The sequence below is a fragment of the Clupea harengus genome, chromosome 11 (genome assembly GCF_900700415.2).
Source record: "Clupea harengus chromosome 11, Ch_v2.0.2, whole genome shotgun sequence".
In the NCBI taxonomy this organism is placed as follows: domain Eukaryota; kingdom Metazoa; phylum Chordata; class Actinopteri; order Clupeiformes; family Clupeidae; genus Clupea; species Clupea harengus.
This window is the reverse complement of record NC_045162.1, coordinates 7,799,316-7,813,147: the sequence shown is the minus strand read 5'-3', so window position 1 is coordinate 7,813,147 and position 13,832 is coordinate 7,799,316. Positions and strand designations below refer to the sequence as shown.

Genomic DNA, 13,832 nt, shown 5'->3' with positions numbered 1-13,832 from the left:
GTGCGATCCTGGACCCTCGGGAGGGTGGTTACTTCAGATCCTTCACTTGAAAGTCCCCCGCCAGTTAAACAAACCACTAAGCACTTTCCTACTAACACCTTTTAATCTTGAGTTGCGCTGTCTGTTTGGAGGCACTTTTTTGTTATTACCATCTGAACTCACTGTTCATTTATTACACTGTTAACAGCACAGTTCCTTTACCATCTCTAGCTTGACTAATTTTTTACACAGTGATTGGTCTAAATTTTTTTTTAAATAGGTCTACAACAAAAATTAAATCTCTTCTGAGTGTTTTAACATTCAGCAAATGTTGTAATTGTGTTATCGCTACTGGTTTACGCCAGAAACTGACAGCTGGCGAGCAACAAAAAAAAGATCTATTCTAGAATGTTGATCATGATCCTCAGTTTAAAGTCAACTGTAAAAAGTAATTCCAATTATTCAACCACATTCATTCACTAAATCTAGAAATCTATCTCTTCTCCCCGTTACTTTACGACTGGAAATGTGTTAACGCTACTATCTCAGATGCCGCAGTATTTATCATAGTAGGTTGGCTCTGCTTAAGACTGCAAAATTTTGAGGAAATCTTAATAGGTTGCTAGATAGCATATCAGGTGCTAACCTGGGCTTACCAGATGTCACAGGAGTTCCCCCAGTTCCAGCAGTGGCAGCTTCAACCCAAATTTGATGCAGTGGTTGCAGCTCTCTGGCAAACTATCTGCCCTAATCATAAAGGCACATACAACCTGGACCTGTCCTGTATATCTTCAAATAGACCTGAGGTTTACGATGTAGCCACCCATTCCATTTACACAAACTACTTTGACTCTGTCACTGAACGTCTGCCAAGCAACACATCAGAAAAGAGGTAGGTTAAGGCACAACAGAGCAGTGCTTTTTTTTTTTTTTGTTTAAGCCAAGTGTTCTGAATTGACTTTATACTAATTGTTTGATGAAATCATTTAGGTTGGCATACCAGAATTTACCTATCTGGCACTCGGGTTATTTCTTTGTTATAATGATTCACGAATGTTTCTGGTGTGCATGATTTCTAATGTGCATCAACAAACTTGCTAACATAATTCCAATATAGCTCAACATCACGATCTAGCCTATTTGATGCAGTTAAACAAAAGAATGCTGGAAGAATAGGCATTACATTAAACACTGTCAGTGAAGTTGCAATAGGCCGTTCTCCCTACTGGATTGTGTGCAGTAAAATCTCTACTTCCCCCTTCTGGTTTAAGACAGTACTGCAACCTGAGACTGAACTGCTTTGACTCATGGGCAGACTCCGAGATGGAGAGGGTGAGAATGAGGAACAGGAGACAGCCCCACCGTGGCATGCGAATCAGCGGACCATACCTATCTGGACTCACTCAGTATGGGCCCTCAAGACCTATGTCCACAAAACAGTACCTATATCACATGTATGGCTATAACTGCAGATGACAGTGCCTCTTAATGATCGAAAACGGAACCGAATGCATCGTTTTCTTTCCTTGCCTTCCATGCAAAATTAAACCAGTGAAGTGAATTTAAATTTGAAACCATTTGTGCAGGCAGCCACTGGTCTCCATGTCCTTATATTAAATATTAAAGCTCAGCAAGAGACACATTTGCTCTTTTCTTTCCTTGTCATTTTTGTTAAAGAATCTGCTCACTCATCTGAGCACGAGTTGCACATATCTGGTGGAAGCTTAAGTAGCTTTGGTAAAATTATATTCTGTCCAATGTAAAGGTTCAAAATAAATGCAGGGGCATTTTATGGAAAACGTCTTTTTAATTGACATAGTTGTACAGTTATATCATTGCAGGACATAAATGTACTGACTCTCTGGCCATTCAGCTTGACACATAAGATTCCGTAGTGTGTGTGTGTGTCTGTGTGTGTGTGTGTGTGTGTGAGCGAGCGAGAGTGTGTGTGTTTGTTTGAGAGCGAGAGAGGGCAGGCCTCTCTTTGTATTCAAAGTTGAAATAACAGACCCAATGCCAGAAGTAAACCTTGAGAAGTTCAATTCCTACAATGAGAGGTCATAAACAGCTTTGAGTCAGTAAAATCCACACTATATGTGTATGCACAAAAATAAAAGAAAAAAGAAACTCAAAAAGTGTCGATCCAATATGCAACGGTAGGGTAGCATCACTACTTGTAAAACTCGTGCTCCTGCTCATCCTTCTTGATGACCGTTTTGTACGCTTTCTCAAAGTCCTTGGCCAGGACAATGTATCTGTTCTCACGTACGGCTAGCATGCCAGCCTAAGGGGGAGAGGAAAGAGTGAAGTGGTGAGGACCAACAAGTCAAGTACATCCGCGACACTGAATAAATGTAAACATCAGCCACAGTCTTACCTCCTGGGTGATGGAATTGATATCTGCACCGGAGATCTTGTCTGGTCGAGCCACATCTTTTGAAGTTAGTTAAGGAAAAACCAAAGAGGGTGGGGGGGGGGGGGGGGGGGGGGGGGCATTTTCCAACTCAAAAGCCCATACAGTGCAGAAAGGAAAAGTTTAGAAGTTTCAGATGAGACAATGAAGTGGAGTTCCCTTCCTCAAAAGGACACCACCAGGAAGGTTTATGGACCATCATTGAAAATATCTGCATGGTGTAACACTTTGAAAGTGTTATTCTGCAGTGACATGGGAGTTTTGGTATTAGTCATTAGCCTGAGGACAAGAAATGGTGTTAATGGCACACTTGTGCATTACAAGAGCTGAACAAATGTAGACCATTCATAAAGAAATAAACCATCTCAATAGACATTCAAAGCACAAATGCTCAGTTCAAGAAATATACTCCCTGATAATAAAAGCGGCCAGAGACACACACACACAGGCACAGTGTTAAGGATACAGTCCTCCAGATCCACCTCCTCAGAGAGGTTCATCTTGCTTGTGATGGTGGAGAAGATCAGACGCTTCTGACGCCTGTCTGGGAGGGGAAACTCGATCTTCCTGTCCAGACGACCTGGACGCAGCAGGGCAGGATCCAGAGTGTCTGCTCTGTTAGTGGCCATGATGACCTGGATGCCAGGGACAGGACCACAAGGACAAAAAAAATGAGTAATAGTATAAATTACGGGCATGACATGTTATATGGGCCTTAGCTTCACTATCAGATTAATGTCTGTACTGTGAAAAGCACCACAGTATCAAAAAGGACAGAGAGGTGCAGCCTGCAGCAGATGCACTCCATCTCCATCAAACAGTCCTATCGCTCCTTGCATCAGGTCTTTGACTTGACTTTTCTTGTATGCCATGTTATGGGGTTGCCGATGACCATAATATGTACCAGCTTAATATCTATACTGCTACTCATTAGCAGCAGCAGCAAACAGAGAGACAGCCGAGCTGCCTCCCTCACTGAGGCAGTGTACAGCGTTGCGAATGCATTTAGCTGAGCGTCCACATTCTGCAAGTACACTGTACGTTAAGTGGGTGTACTACTGGGTAACCTGCCCATTGCGATCTTGATGGTAAGTGGTGAGCACCAATATACACAATCATTCTGTGTTACATAAACATAAATTTGTATTAATGTACACACATCTGCATTTACACCCCCCCCCCCCCCCCCCCCAAAACACACACACACTCAACTCACCTTCACATTGACGTTCTGGTCAAAACCGTCCATCTGATTAAGCAGCTCCAGCAGAATACGCTGCACCTCCCTGTCAGCTAAGGTAGGAGCAGAGGTCAGACATCAGGCCAGACAATCCCAACACAACGTACACATGAAAGCAGACTAATCTGATTTGTGAGCAAAAGCACAAAAGATGAATGCTCAATCCCTCACTGAAGTAATAATGCTCTTACATTCAAAGCTACAAGATTTAGTGTTCAGCTCAACACGTCCAATCAGTGAGGAAGCTTATCTTTGAGTCCATTTAGTCGCTGAGAAAATTCAGTCTCCGGTAGATAGCTTAATGAGTGAAGTTGTGGAATAGCACAACTGTGAGCAAAAGAATAAGTCCATTAACGAGTAATTAGCTGAACAAAAGGTCAGCACAAGTGGCATCTTGCTTTGAGAAGACTCAAGAGGCTTGCAGTGTCAGCACATAAAATCACTGGTAGCCAGCCTGACTCTACTGATAGAAACATGCTGCCCTCTTGTGGTGCAAATCTAAATCTCAGGTATATTTATATTTTGTGAATATTTATTTACATATATAAAATATGCATAAAATATACATAATAAATAATTTTGTAACATTATAACACTTCTTGTGTCTTTAAAGGGCAGACATTTTGACCGGAGACACAATTGTATCGTATTGTCACCTCTGTAACAATTCCCACCCCTACTACCTGACGAGAGTTGAGTCTGAAGACAACTGGTTGAAATTGTGGACTTTGCTGAAATTGCTGGAAACAACTGCTGGGAATCCCTTTTTTGGTTTCTTCCTCTTAACATTTTTAGAAATACATATTGAACCATTCCCTATTATAGCAGCTTTTAGAGTTCTTCCACAGGAACTTGGCATTAGTAGCTCAAGTAAACAAACTTTTAGCCAGATGGTTTGTACAAATTCAGTGGAACAAAGTTCCCACCCCTCTTTAAACATTGGATCAATGATCTTAAACATCATCTGGCATTAGAACAAATTGGCTACTCTAAACATGCTCTGAAATTCCAGCCTCTGGCAACCTCTGCTTACATTAACACAAAAGATGGACTTCATCATGTCCCACGTCTTTTTTTAGTCTACATTATCTATGTGTGTGTGCATATATATATATTAGTGCCAATGGTGTCGTTTTGTGTGTAGGCGGTTGCTGTTTTTATGCTTGTACAAACTGTACAAGTAATTCATAAATAATAATACAATCAAATTAACAAGGTTAGTTAGACCTACATTTAGCCAAACACTTTCAATTCTCCTACTAGCCCTGAATTCAGGAGACATTTGGAATAGTTAAGAATTTTCAAATGCTTTTAATGCAGAAATGTTGCTCCCACCCCCATTTAGTTCACCATGGTTGTCTCTAGATCTCCAGAGCTCTATCTGTCTGTCAAAGAATTTGGGCTGCCATTCTTACCGCCAGTCTGAGCATCAAAGCGCTTAGTGGCAATGGCGTCGATCTCGTCAATGAAAATAATGGCGGGGGCGTTCTCTTTGGCCAGTCGGAAGACATCACGCACCATGCGAGGACCCTCCCCCAGGTACTTCTGGACAAACTCTGAGCCCACCACACGGATGAACGCCGCTGGAAGAGAAACAAAAACAGCTGGGTGTGACTGAGAGGATCCAGTTTTGACAGCGGTGCCCTATGTCTATACTGTTAAAGCCACGCAAAGAAATGAGTTGCAGACAGCAAGACTTAAAAATCGTAATGATAGCATAATACTTAAATGAGTACCATAAGTTACCATACTTTTATACGCAAAAACTGCTTTAATTATCACAGCTTCCTTCCAACAGGATGAAGCTTGAGTAATGTGTATATTACATGGGCAGGTAAACTGTGAAGGTAGCTGCTGGTTACCTGTAGTGTGGTGAGCCACAGCCTTGGCAAGCATAGTCTTCCCACAGCCAGGGGGACCATACATCAGCACTCCTCTGGGAGGATCAATACCAATCTTAACAGGAAGAGACCAGAAAAAACATCAGAACAGGAGTCCAGGAAACACAACAGAACAGGAGTCCAGAAAACACATCAGAACAGGAGTCCAGAAAACACATCAGAACAGGAGTCCAGAAAACACATCAGAACAGGAGTACACAGCCTCGTAAGCACGCTGCATTATATGACTAATGTTTTCCACAGAATGTTCATTTTATTAAGAATAAAAGTCTAGCTTCTAATGTTTCAGCAGCTTTCAGGCATGAAAACGGGTCAGGGGTGAAAAAGGTGAGAAGGATATTACCCCTCTAGGGGGGTCCGGGGGCATGCTCCCCCGTAATATTCCATATTTTAAAGCATCAATCTGATGCATTTTGAGATGCTTTTTTTGCCAACCTGGGGAGAGCTGGAGAAACTTAACTTCAGCCATGAGTCAAAAATGATTATGGCCTCCTTACTAAGTATTATGCACTGATGTCACTGGGTCTAACATACAGTATATGAGGCACAATGTGGTAAGGGCACCACAAATGGCTTAATGCATAACCAAGAGATGGTGGACATGCTGTAACTTAACTTGTCTACTCTTCCATCATGATTGACAGACAATACAATGTTATGTAATTCAGATTTTAATTAGGGCTGTCAATAGATTAAAAAAAAAAATCGTAATTAATCTCACATTTTGAAATTCATTAATCTAGATTAATCGCGATTAAAAGTTTGTTTGACTTCTAAAGACTAAATCTTATAAATTAACGAGTAATCACTTTCAGACAGCGTGTATTTTAGGCACTGTTGTTTAATTGTATTTTTTTTTAACACAAAACTACACGCAGAACTGTGTTTTCAAAGAGGCTCAGGCCTATAACTCATACCTATAAAGTGCCAGCCAGGTACAGACTGTGTGCCGCGCAGGGTAGATGTTAACTTGTTAGTTCAGACACGCCCCCTAGCGGGAGCATCGGCGCAACCGGGCTGATAACATCTTAATTACGTGCATGTAGCCACAAAAATAAAAAACATTTTACCATAAACAGACTTTTTTTCTGAAAAAGCACTAAAACTGCCACAGGCACACGTAATATCAAATGCCTGTGTTCAACAGTTCATTAGAAACGACCAAAAGAAAAACGTGGTGTGCCCCCTGCTGTGCCCCACCCCCTGACGCCTCCTCAAACTAATCGTCCATTTAAACATGCTATCTTTGCCAAAATGTCTTGTTATCTGCCATGAAAAAATCGTTATCTATCCAAACAACTAAATGATGACACTGAATAGTTTACCTGAGGATATTATTGTGGTTTATTTATGTACTCACATCACAGCACAAAACATGCCTCCATTTCCCATATCATATGATCTCAATCTTCTCGAGCTCCTCGTGGCCATGACAAATATATTTTTTTTTAAAACATACCTGAATAATCAAAGCCATATATCTCTTCTACGAAACTGTGTAGTTTTTATTGGCCACAGTACATTTTATTCCTTGTTCTACCATAATTTTCATGTCTAGTGCCCACAAACCAACCACTTCCTGTAACAGATGACCGCATTCAAAATGCCTGTTTCTCCAATCCAGTTACTACAAACTGATTGACACATATTCTATCCAATAGTACTCATTCTCATGTTTACAATGGTATGCCCATTGCCTGTCTTTGAATAATATTACGGTGTGATTGGTCCACGCGTAACCGAAGGTTCTCTGGTGTGCTTTCCATGCGCCAGAGAAGTAATTCCGAGCACAGGCTTTGCGCATTCAACACAACACGTGGAGTTCGCCCATGGACACAATTGGAACAGCTGGATTGTGTCCTAGACATGACATGTAAGTATCTATATCTGCATTTATGTTTTCAGACACGCATAATACTATTAGTATGCACTTTGGTATGTTCTCACAATATTGGCTTGCCTATGTATTTGTCTGGCAAATTAGCCAGCCTGCTAGCATGCTCGCTAAAGTTAGCTACATGGTATTTTTGCTGTGTTGTGTGCTCGTAATGTAAACTATGCAAATACATATCTGTATGGATGGTTTCACACACGCATAATACTATTGGTATGCATTTTTGTACGTTTCCAAATTATTGGCTTGCCTATGTATTTGTCTGGCAAATTAGCAAGCCTGCTAGCAAGTTCGCTAACGTTGGCTACATGCTATTTTTGCTGTGTTGTGTCCTGATGTAAACTATACATGTCTGCATGTATTCGTTGACACACGCATAATACTATTAGCATACATTTTGGTATGTATGGCATGTTATATTTCTCCTGTTGTGTACTCTCTATGTCTGCATCTTTCTTGTTTTTAGTTGCATATTGTGTTTGGTTATTTTACAATGTCTTTATTTTTTTTGCTGGATTGCTGAGTTGTTTTTGTAACATTTGCCAATTGATTTATTTTTTCCAGAGAGATGTCCCTGCAGGAGATGCATCTGTCCGCTCCCCACTCATTTCATCTCATCTGAACAGATCTCATCTCATCTTATCCCTCCACACCCACACCCCACTACACCACCACACACCTCCACACACCACTACACCACCTCCACACACCTCCACACCACCGCCACACGCCTCCACACACCACTACAACACCTCCACACGCCTCCACACCCCACTACACCACCTCCACACACCACTACAACACCTCCACACACCACTACAACACCTCCACACACCACTACAACACCTCCACACACCACTACAACACCTCCACACACCACTACACCACCTCCACACACCACTACACCACCTCCACACACCCCACTACAACACCTCCACACGCCTCCACACCCCACCACACACCTCCACACACCACTACACCACCTCCACACGCCTCCACACCACCTCCACACACCACTACACCACCTCCACACACCACTACACACCTCCACACACCACTACACCACCTCCACTACACACCTCCACACACCCCTACACCACCTCCACACCCCACTACACCACCTCCACACCCCACTACACCACCTCCACAGACCACTACACACCTCCACACCCCACTACACCACCTCCACACCCCACTACAACACCTCCACACACCACTACACCACCTCCACAGACCACTACACCACCTCCACACCTCCACACACCACTACACCACCTCCACACACCACTACACCCCACTACACCACCTCCACACACCACTACACACCTCCACACACCCCTACACCACCTCCACACCCCACTACACCACCTCCACACCTCCACACACCACTACACCACCTCCACACCACCTCCACAAAACATACATGATGTACTTTTGAGTACAAAACCACGAAACATACATGATGTACTTTTATATGGATCTGGATAGGTTTTTGGGTATATTTTGGAGAGGCTATAGACCATCATATGTGTTGTCACAATAAATTACAATATATTACACTGAAATTAATTCAGAATGGTTTGCTGTAGTACAGAAAGCAAGAAAAAAGTATGAATTCTTGATGTACAGTGACAGGTACTGGATTTTGTATTTGGTGAGGTTGGAGAGGTTATGAGACACTTGGAGACGTCTAAAGGTACCATATGGAAACTGATGTGTAACACTTGTAAACTTTTGTCTATCTGCTTCAAATTTTTTACACACACTGTCAAGATGTTGTTGCATCAGGAAATGTAAATGTTAGTTTCCTATGACATTCAAAACCCAGTTCTACACTGAAACATAAAAAAACACTAGGTGTTTTATGTTTTTTTCTGACAAAAATGTTGGTTTTGCTGCTCTGAAATGTAAACTAAAATGACATAATAAAACACTTTAACTGATTGCATTTGATGGGCCAAGTGTCTTCTTTAATTTAAGCCATGAATGGTTATTATGCAATGTTTAGAACCATAGATATTCAAGTTTTAAATGGGACAGTGCAATATAGGCGGAAATTGTCAAAAATACCCTTCTGAATTAACAGGTTAAAATGGAAGTAGCCTAGCAGCTGCCAACATAATACGGGCACTATCAGTGCCTAAAGTGGTCAGTTTGCCACTTATCTCCCATCTGTTTGAGACGTCGATGAATTCCTCTGCACAGTCCTCCGCTGTATGTCGCGCCTGTTTTTTTTTTTACTTCCAATGCAAAAGATCTCAATTTCCATACATTGTCAATAAAATGAGCTGTGACAACCAGGTAATTGTCATTGCTGACTGACGTCCAGTTGTCACCAGTAAGGGCGACGCTGGCAGCTTGTTCGAGGAGCTGAATTTGTCGTGCTCTCTCGCAGTCATACAAGGAATGTATGCAAGACACAATGGTGCCCCTCGACGGTAAATCGTAAGAATTGTCCCCTGAAGCAATTCGGAACACCTCAGTCAGCCCACCGTCCTCAACTATGTTGATGGGCCGACAGTCACCGGCAACCTAAACTGCGTAAGCGTTGGTAACCTTTTCACGGACTGGTCTAGTTATTTTCCTAGAGAAGTCGTGGAGTGTGGGTTGGTGACCATCTAACCTGGGACTGCTTTCTGTCGGGTGCTTTGTATTAGGTGATAACTTAAAGACGAGCTGCTTCTGTGATAGCTAAATTCAGCTTGACAAATGCTACATACAACTTTAGTTTTGTCGATTGTTCCGTAATTTTTACAAATTTTTACTCTCCATCTTCAACTGCCGTCTCGGTCTCTCCTATTCCTGACTGCAGGCACGCGGCGGTTTCGTGTCGAAGTAAACAAAGTTGCGTTAACTGCCTTAAAATATTTTATCGCATTAATCTCGGCCACAATAATCTCATAGATTAACGCGTTAACTTTGACAGCCCTAATTTGAATACATTTTATTGGCAAAGATAACAATTTACATTACAGTTCGTAATACTCTCAGAACCAGATCATTTTTTCTTCTTTGCCTGAACCACCAGTGTCTCTATGGCCCGCTTTCGCTGTTTTGCCACGTCTCAGCCTCGCCCTTTTCTCTTCTTCAGCAGGCGTGCTTTCAGCTTCTGATGGTAGTCTGCACTGGTGATGCAAGGCCCTTCTCGTTAATATTTCCATGCACTCGCGCTCCCTTTTGGCACGCGCACCTGTTCGCAGTTCACTGAATATGAATATGAATCCCCCCCCCCCCCCCCAAAAAACATTTCTCATCGAATCTACACGATTCACGTAGGTCACCTATTTTGGTTTCAAAACGGCGAATTTCGCCGAAAGGTGAGGGATTTTCATGTCTGAGCTTTACATGTATCAGCTAACCTATTCAGAGCGAATAGTGCATATTATTCTCTTGCATTAACAGGATGATCATTATACATCTTAAAACCCTGAACAGATATGACAGCATAAAACATAGGACACACCTAAATAAAATAGCACACACAGGCACGCATCCTGGCCAATACCTGTTTGTAGAGTTCAAAATGTGTTAGGGGCAGCTCCACTGCCTCCCTCACTTCTTGCTTCTGGATGTCCATGCCTCCAATGTCTGCATACATCACATCAGGTTTCTGGTCTGCGGGGCACCGGGAAGAAAGAGACAGATATGAGAGCAAAATGGTGAAATACACAGCAACAAAAGAACTGCACTTCATTTATAGATGAGGTTTGTTATGAGTAGGCTGCATGTCAAACATAGGAGGTCCTCTGAACGTTCAGGTGGCCTATTGGCGGCCGGTGCTTACCAGAAGTGAGCATCATGATGCTGCTGTCTGCCTCAGGGGGCAGCACGTCCACAAGGGCATTGCTGTGCTTGTGAAGTGCCACTGAGGCATTGGGCTTCAGCAGCTCACGGTCTATGGTGCTGAGGATACGCACATAGTAGTTGGAGCCTGCAAGGACAGTGCAAATCAGTATAGAAATCAGTACCAGCAGTAGAAAGTTTTGTGTGTGTGTGTGTGCGCACGCATAATGACTAGAAGCTTCCCAATGCAGTGTCAAAGCATGTGCCAGAGTCCTTTCGTAAGGATTGTTGAGTTTAGTATTATCTGTAAAAGGCAATCCAAAGCCTATGCTTACAGATTCTATTAGAATGACCTATGGAGTGGCATTACGACTACGGAGTAACACGCCAAAGTCTCTCGCAATGTCTCAACACCTGTTCTTGCATCTATGTGGTGGGATGAATGCGGAGACGTATACAAGTAGCACACAAAAACACCTACCTGTAGTGGAACCCACAATAGCAGTGTTCTGGTCCACAGCCTCAAGGAACTGTCCAATGACAAGGGGGATGCTCTGGATCCTTTTCACCTCCTCTTGGGCATGAAGAAACTCCTTCTTAAGGTTCTTCTGTTCATCTTTAATGTATTCTTCCTGCACCTCCAGAAACTCCAACTCTTGCTGCAATTTCTAAACAACAACAAAAGAGAGAGAGAGAGATACAACTAGTCAAATGAAAGTTGTAAGTTGATACTTATCATTTGTCAATGTAAAAATATTGCTTATGAGTATCTGAACTTTTGACTGTTTGCAAACAAGATGCTTTACCCCCTAGAAATTCAAACAGTGACCAAAAGTATCTTTTTACTCTACCACCACTTTATAACAGACTGGTTATAACGTATTAACGCGTGTTCAAATCAGCATTCATTCAACTTTTCATCACACACTTTTAAAAACATTTAATATAAAATTATAACTGTCCACTCGTACTTCTTATCAATGTCATTACCTATTGGTGTGTCATCTAGAAACAACCCTGCAATTTTTATTAAAATAAATTGTGGTTCAGATCAATAACTAGATTGAAGTGAATTTAAACAAGACGACTTTTCACTTACACTAAAGCCTCCATATTTCAAGTACACAATTACGCCCTACACCTTTGATTTAAATAAGTTTCAAACCTTGTATCTGCTGTAGAGGTCTTCCAGGTCTTCTGGTTCTGGGGCCAGGAAGGAGAGGCCCGTCTGGGGCCTTGAGCTAATCATGCCAGTAATGTCGTCCTAAAAATGCAACACAGCAAACGTTTTATATCAAACTAACGTTAACCATAACGGCAGGACCGCTTAATGTTTCCTTAACTGCCGCAGAGTGAGCAACTCGTATAGAAAGAAACGCTTTTAGAAAACAACGTAAACCGACGTTACACTACTTCTGATCAAGTAACGTTAACGTTAGCTCAGAGCATATACCCATCAGGTTAAGTTATCTCCTGGGTTTAAACCAGTAGCTAGTGCGTCAACAAAAACAAGCCAGATAATCTGACATGCCATTGTTTTAGGAATTCAATTACATTTTCATGAACGTTAGTTTACTGATGTTAACGCAAGAGATAACTACGGTCAGAGGAGCTATACACTGGCTAACCTTGTGTCCAACACAATGTAATTCAGCAACTTTAGCCGCAAACAACACTTCGACATTATATAAATGTACATATTGCTGCAAGACAACCCGTTTGAGAAAACAAATCAAGTTAGAAATATACTACTACAAGCTAACATGAACTGAGAATGAATTCTTACCGCTATGCGCCGACATTAATTGAGACACTATTGTTGACAGGCTACAAAGCTAGCTGTTAGCTAAGAACCTAGCAAGCTAGCTCCGGGTGACATTAATTGGTTTGCTTTGACTCATCTAATAGGTAGCAACGTTACCACTGATTAAACAGCAACGTTAACTTTAACTCCCTAACCCAACTAAACAACCGATACTATATGTTAAATAAATCCACCAATTGGATTAGAAATGACACAAACGCCTGGATTATTTCTCCAAAATTACCTTACCGACTAACAAGAGGACTGCATGACAGAGCATTTGTAGAAACTAGCGTTAGCTAAACTAGCTGGTTTTACCATTAACGTTATATCATCGTGAATGAATAGGCATCTTTTTACTGAAAGCGTTAAGTTAACATATTTTGTTTCACAAACACGTATGATAAAGATTTAGACGTGATAATATTACAGATTGGCTGCCTTGAGGACACAAATAAGAACATCACGAAAGATTACGATGAATTACCTGCGGTTTCTCAACTATAACACCACCGTCCTCCATGTTGAATTTTGTCACAGTTGACGTGATGACGTTGTGTTCTACGCAAACACGTTTCATTAACGTCAATATGAGCAATTGTGTCTGGGTAATGAAGTTGTCAGAAAATGTGTTTGAAGGGGAATTTGTGGGCCTAGCAAAACCATATAATCGCTGTAATGTAGGCCTGGTTTCTTTTTTGTTTTGAATGCTGTGCAATGGTATTCTTAAACTACCCCACTGTCACAGATGGCACTACGTTAGTCCCCTCTAGCAGACAGGAGGGAAAAACACTGTCTTTTATTTGTTTATAAAGCCT

General features: G+C 41.8%; 1 protein-coding gene and 1 long non-coding RNA gene across 3 annotated transcripts; one reads left to right on the top strand and one right to left on the bottom strand.

The window, feature by feature from the left end:
* Positions 1–14: 14 nt before the first annotated feature.
* Positions 15–1,917, top strand: LOC116222295. The gene is made up of 2 exons (XR_004164575.2): positions 15–871; positions 1,251–1,917. It is a non-coding gene; the product is annotated as an uncharacterized LOC116222295 (long non-coding RNA).
* psmc4 (proteasome 26S subunit, ATPase 4) lies at positions 1,767–13,609 on the bottom strand. Of its 2 annotated transcripts, none has more exons than XM_012818124.2 (11): positions 13,502–13,609; positions 12,376–12,474; positions 11,692–11,878; positions 11,212–11,358; positions 10,933–11,042; positions 5,495–5,588; positions 5,048–5,215; positions 3,609–3,685; positions 2,859–3,027; positions 2,357–2,412; positions 1,767–2,263 (listed from the first exon to the last, which is right to left on the bottom strand). In XM_012818124.2, the coding sequence occupies exons 1-11, from the start codon at positions 13,592–13,594 to the stop codon at positions 2,150–2,152; spliced, it is 1,314 nt and encodes a 437-aa protein (XP_012673578.2). In that variant the 5' UTR covers positions 13,595–13,609; the 3' UTR covers positions 1,767–2,149. The 2 variants fall into 2 exon arrangements, with proteins under 2 accessions (XP_012673578.2, XP_031431556.1); XM_031575696.2 differs by lacking the exon at positions 13,502–13,609 and adding an exon at positions 12,997–13,460.
* Between the last annotated feature and the right edge of the window lie 223 nt (positions 13,610–13,832).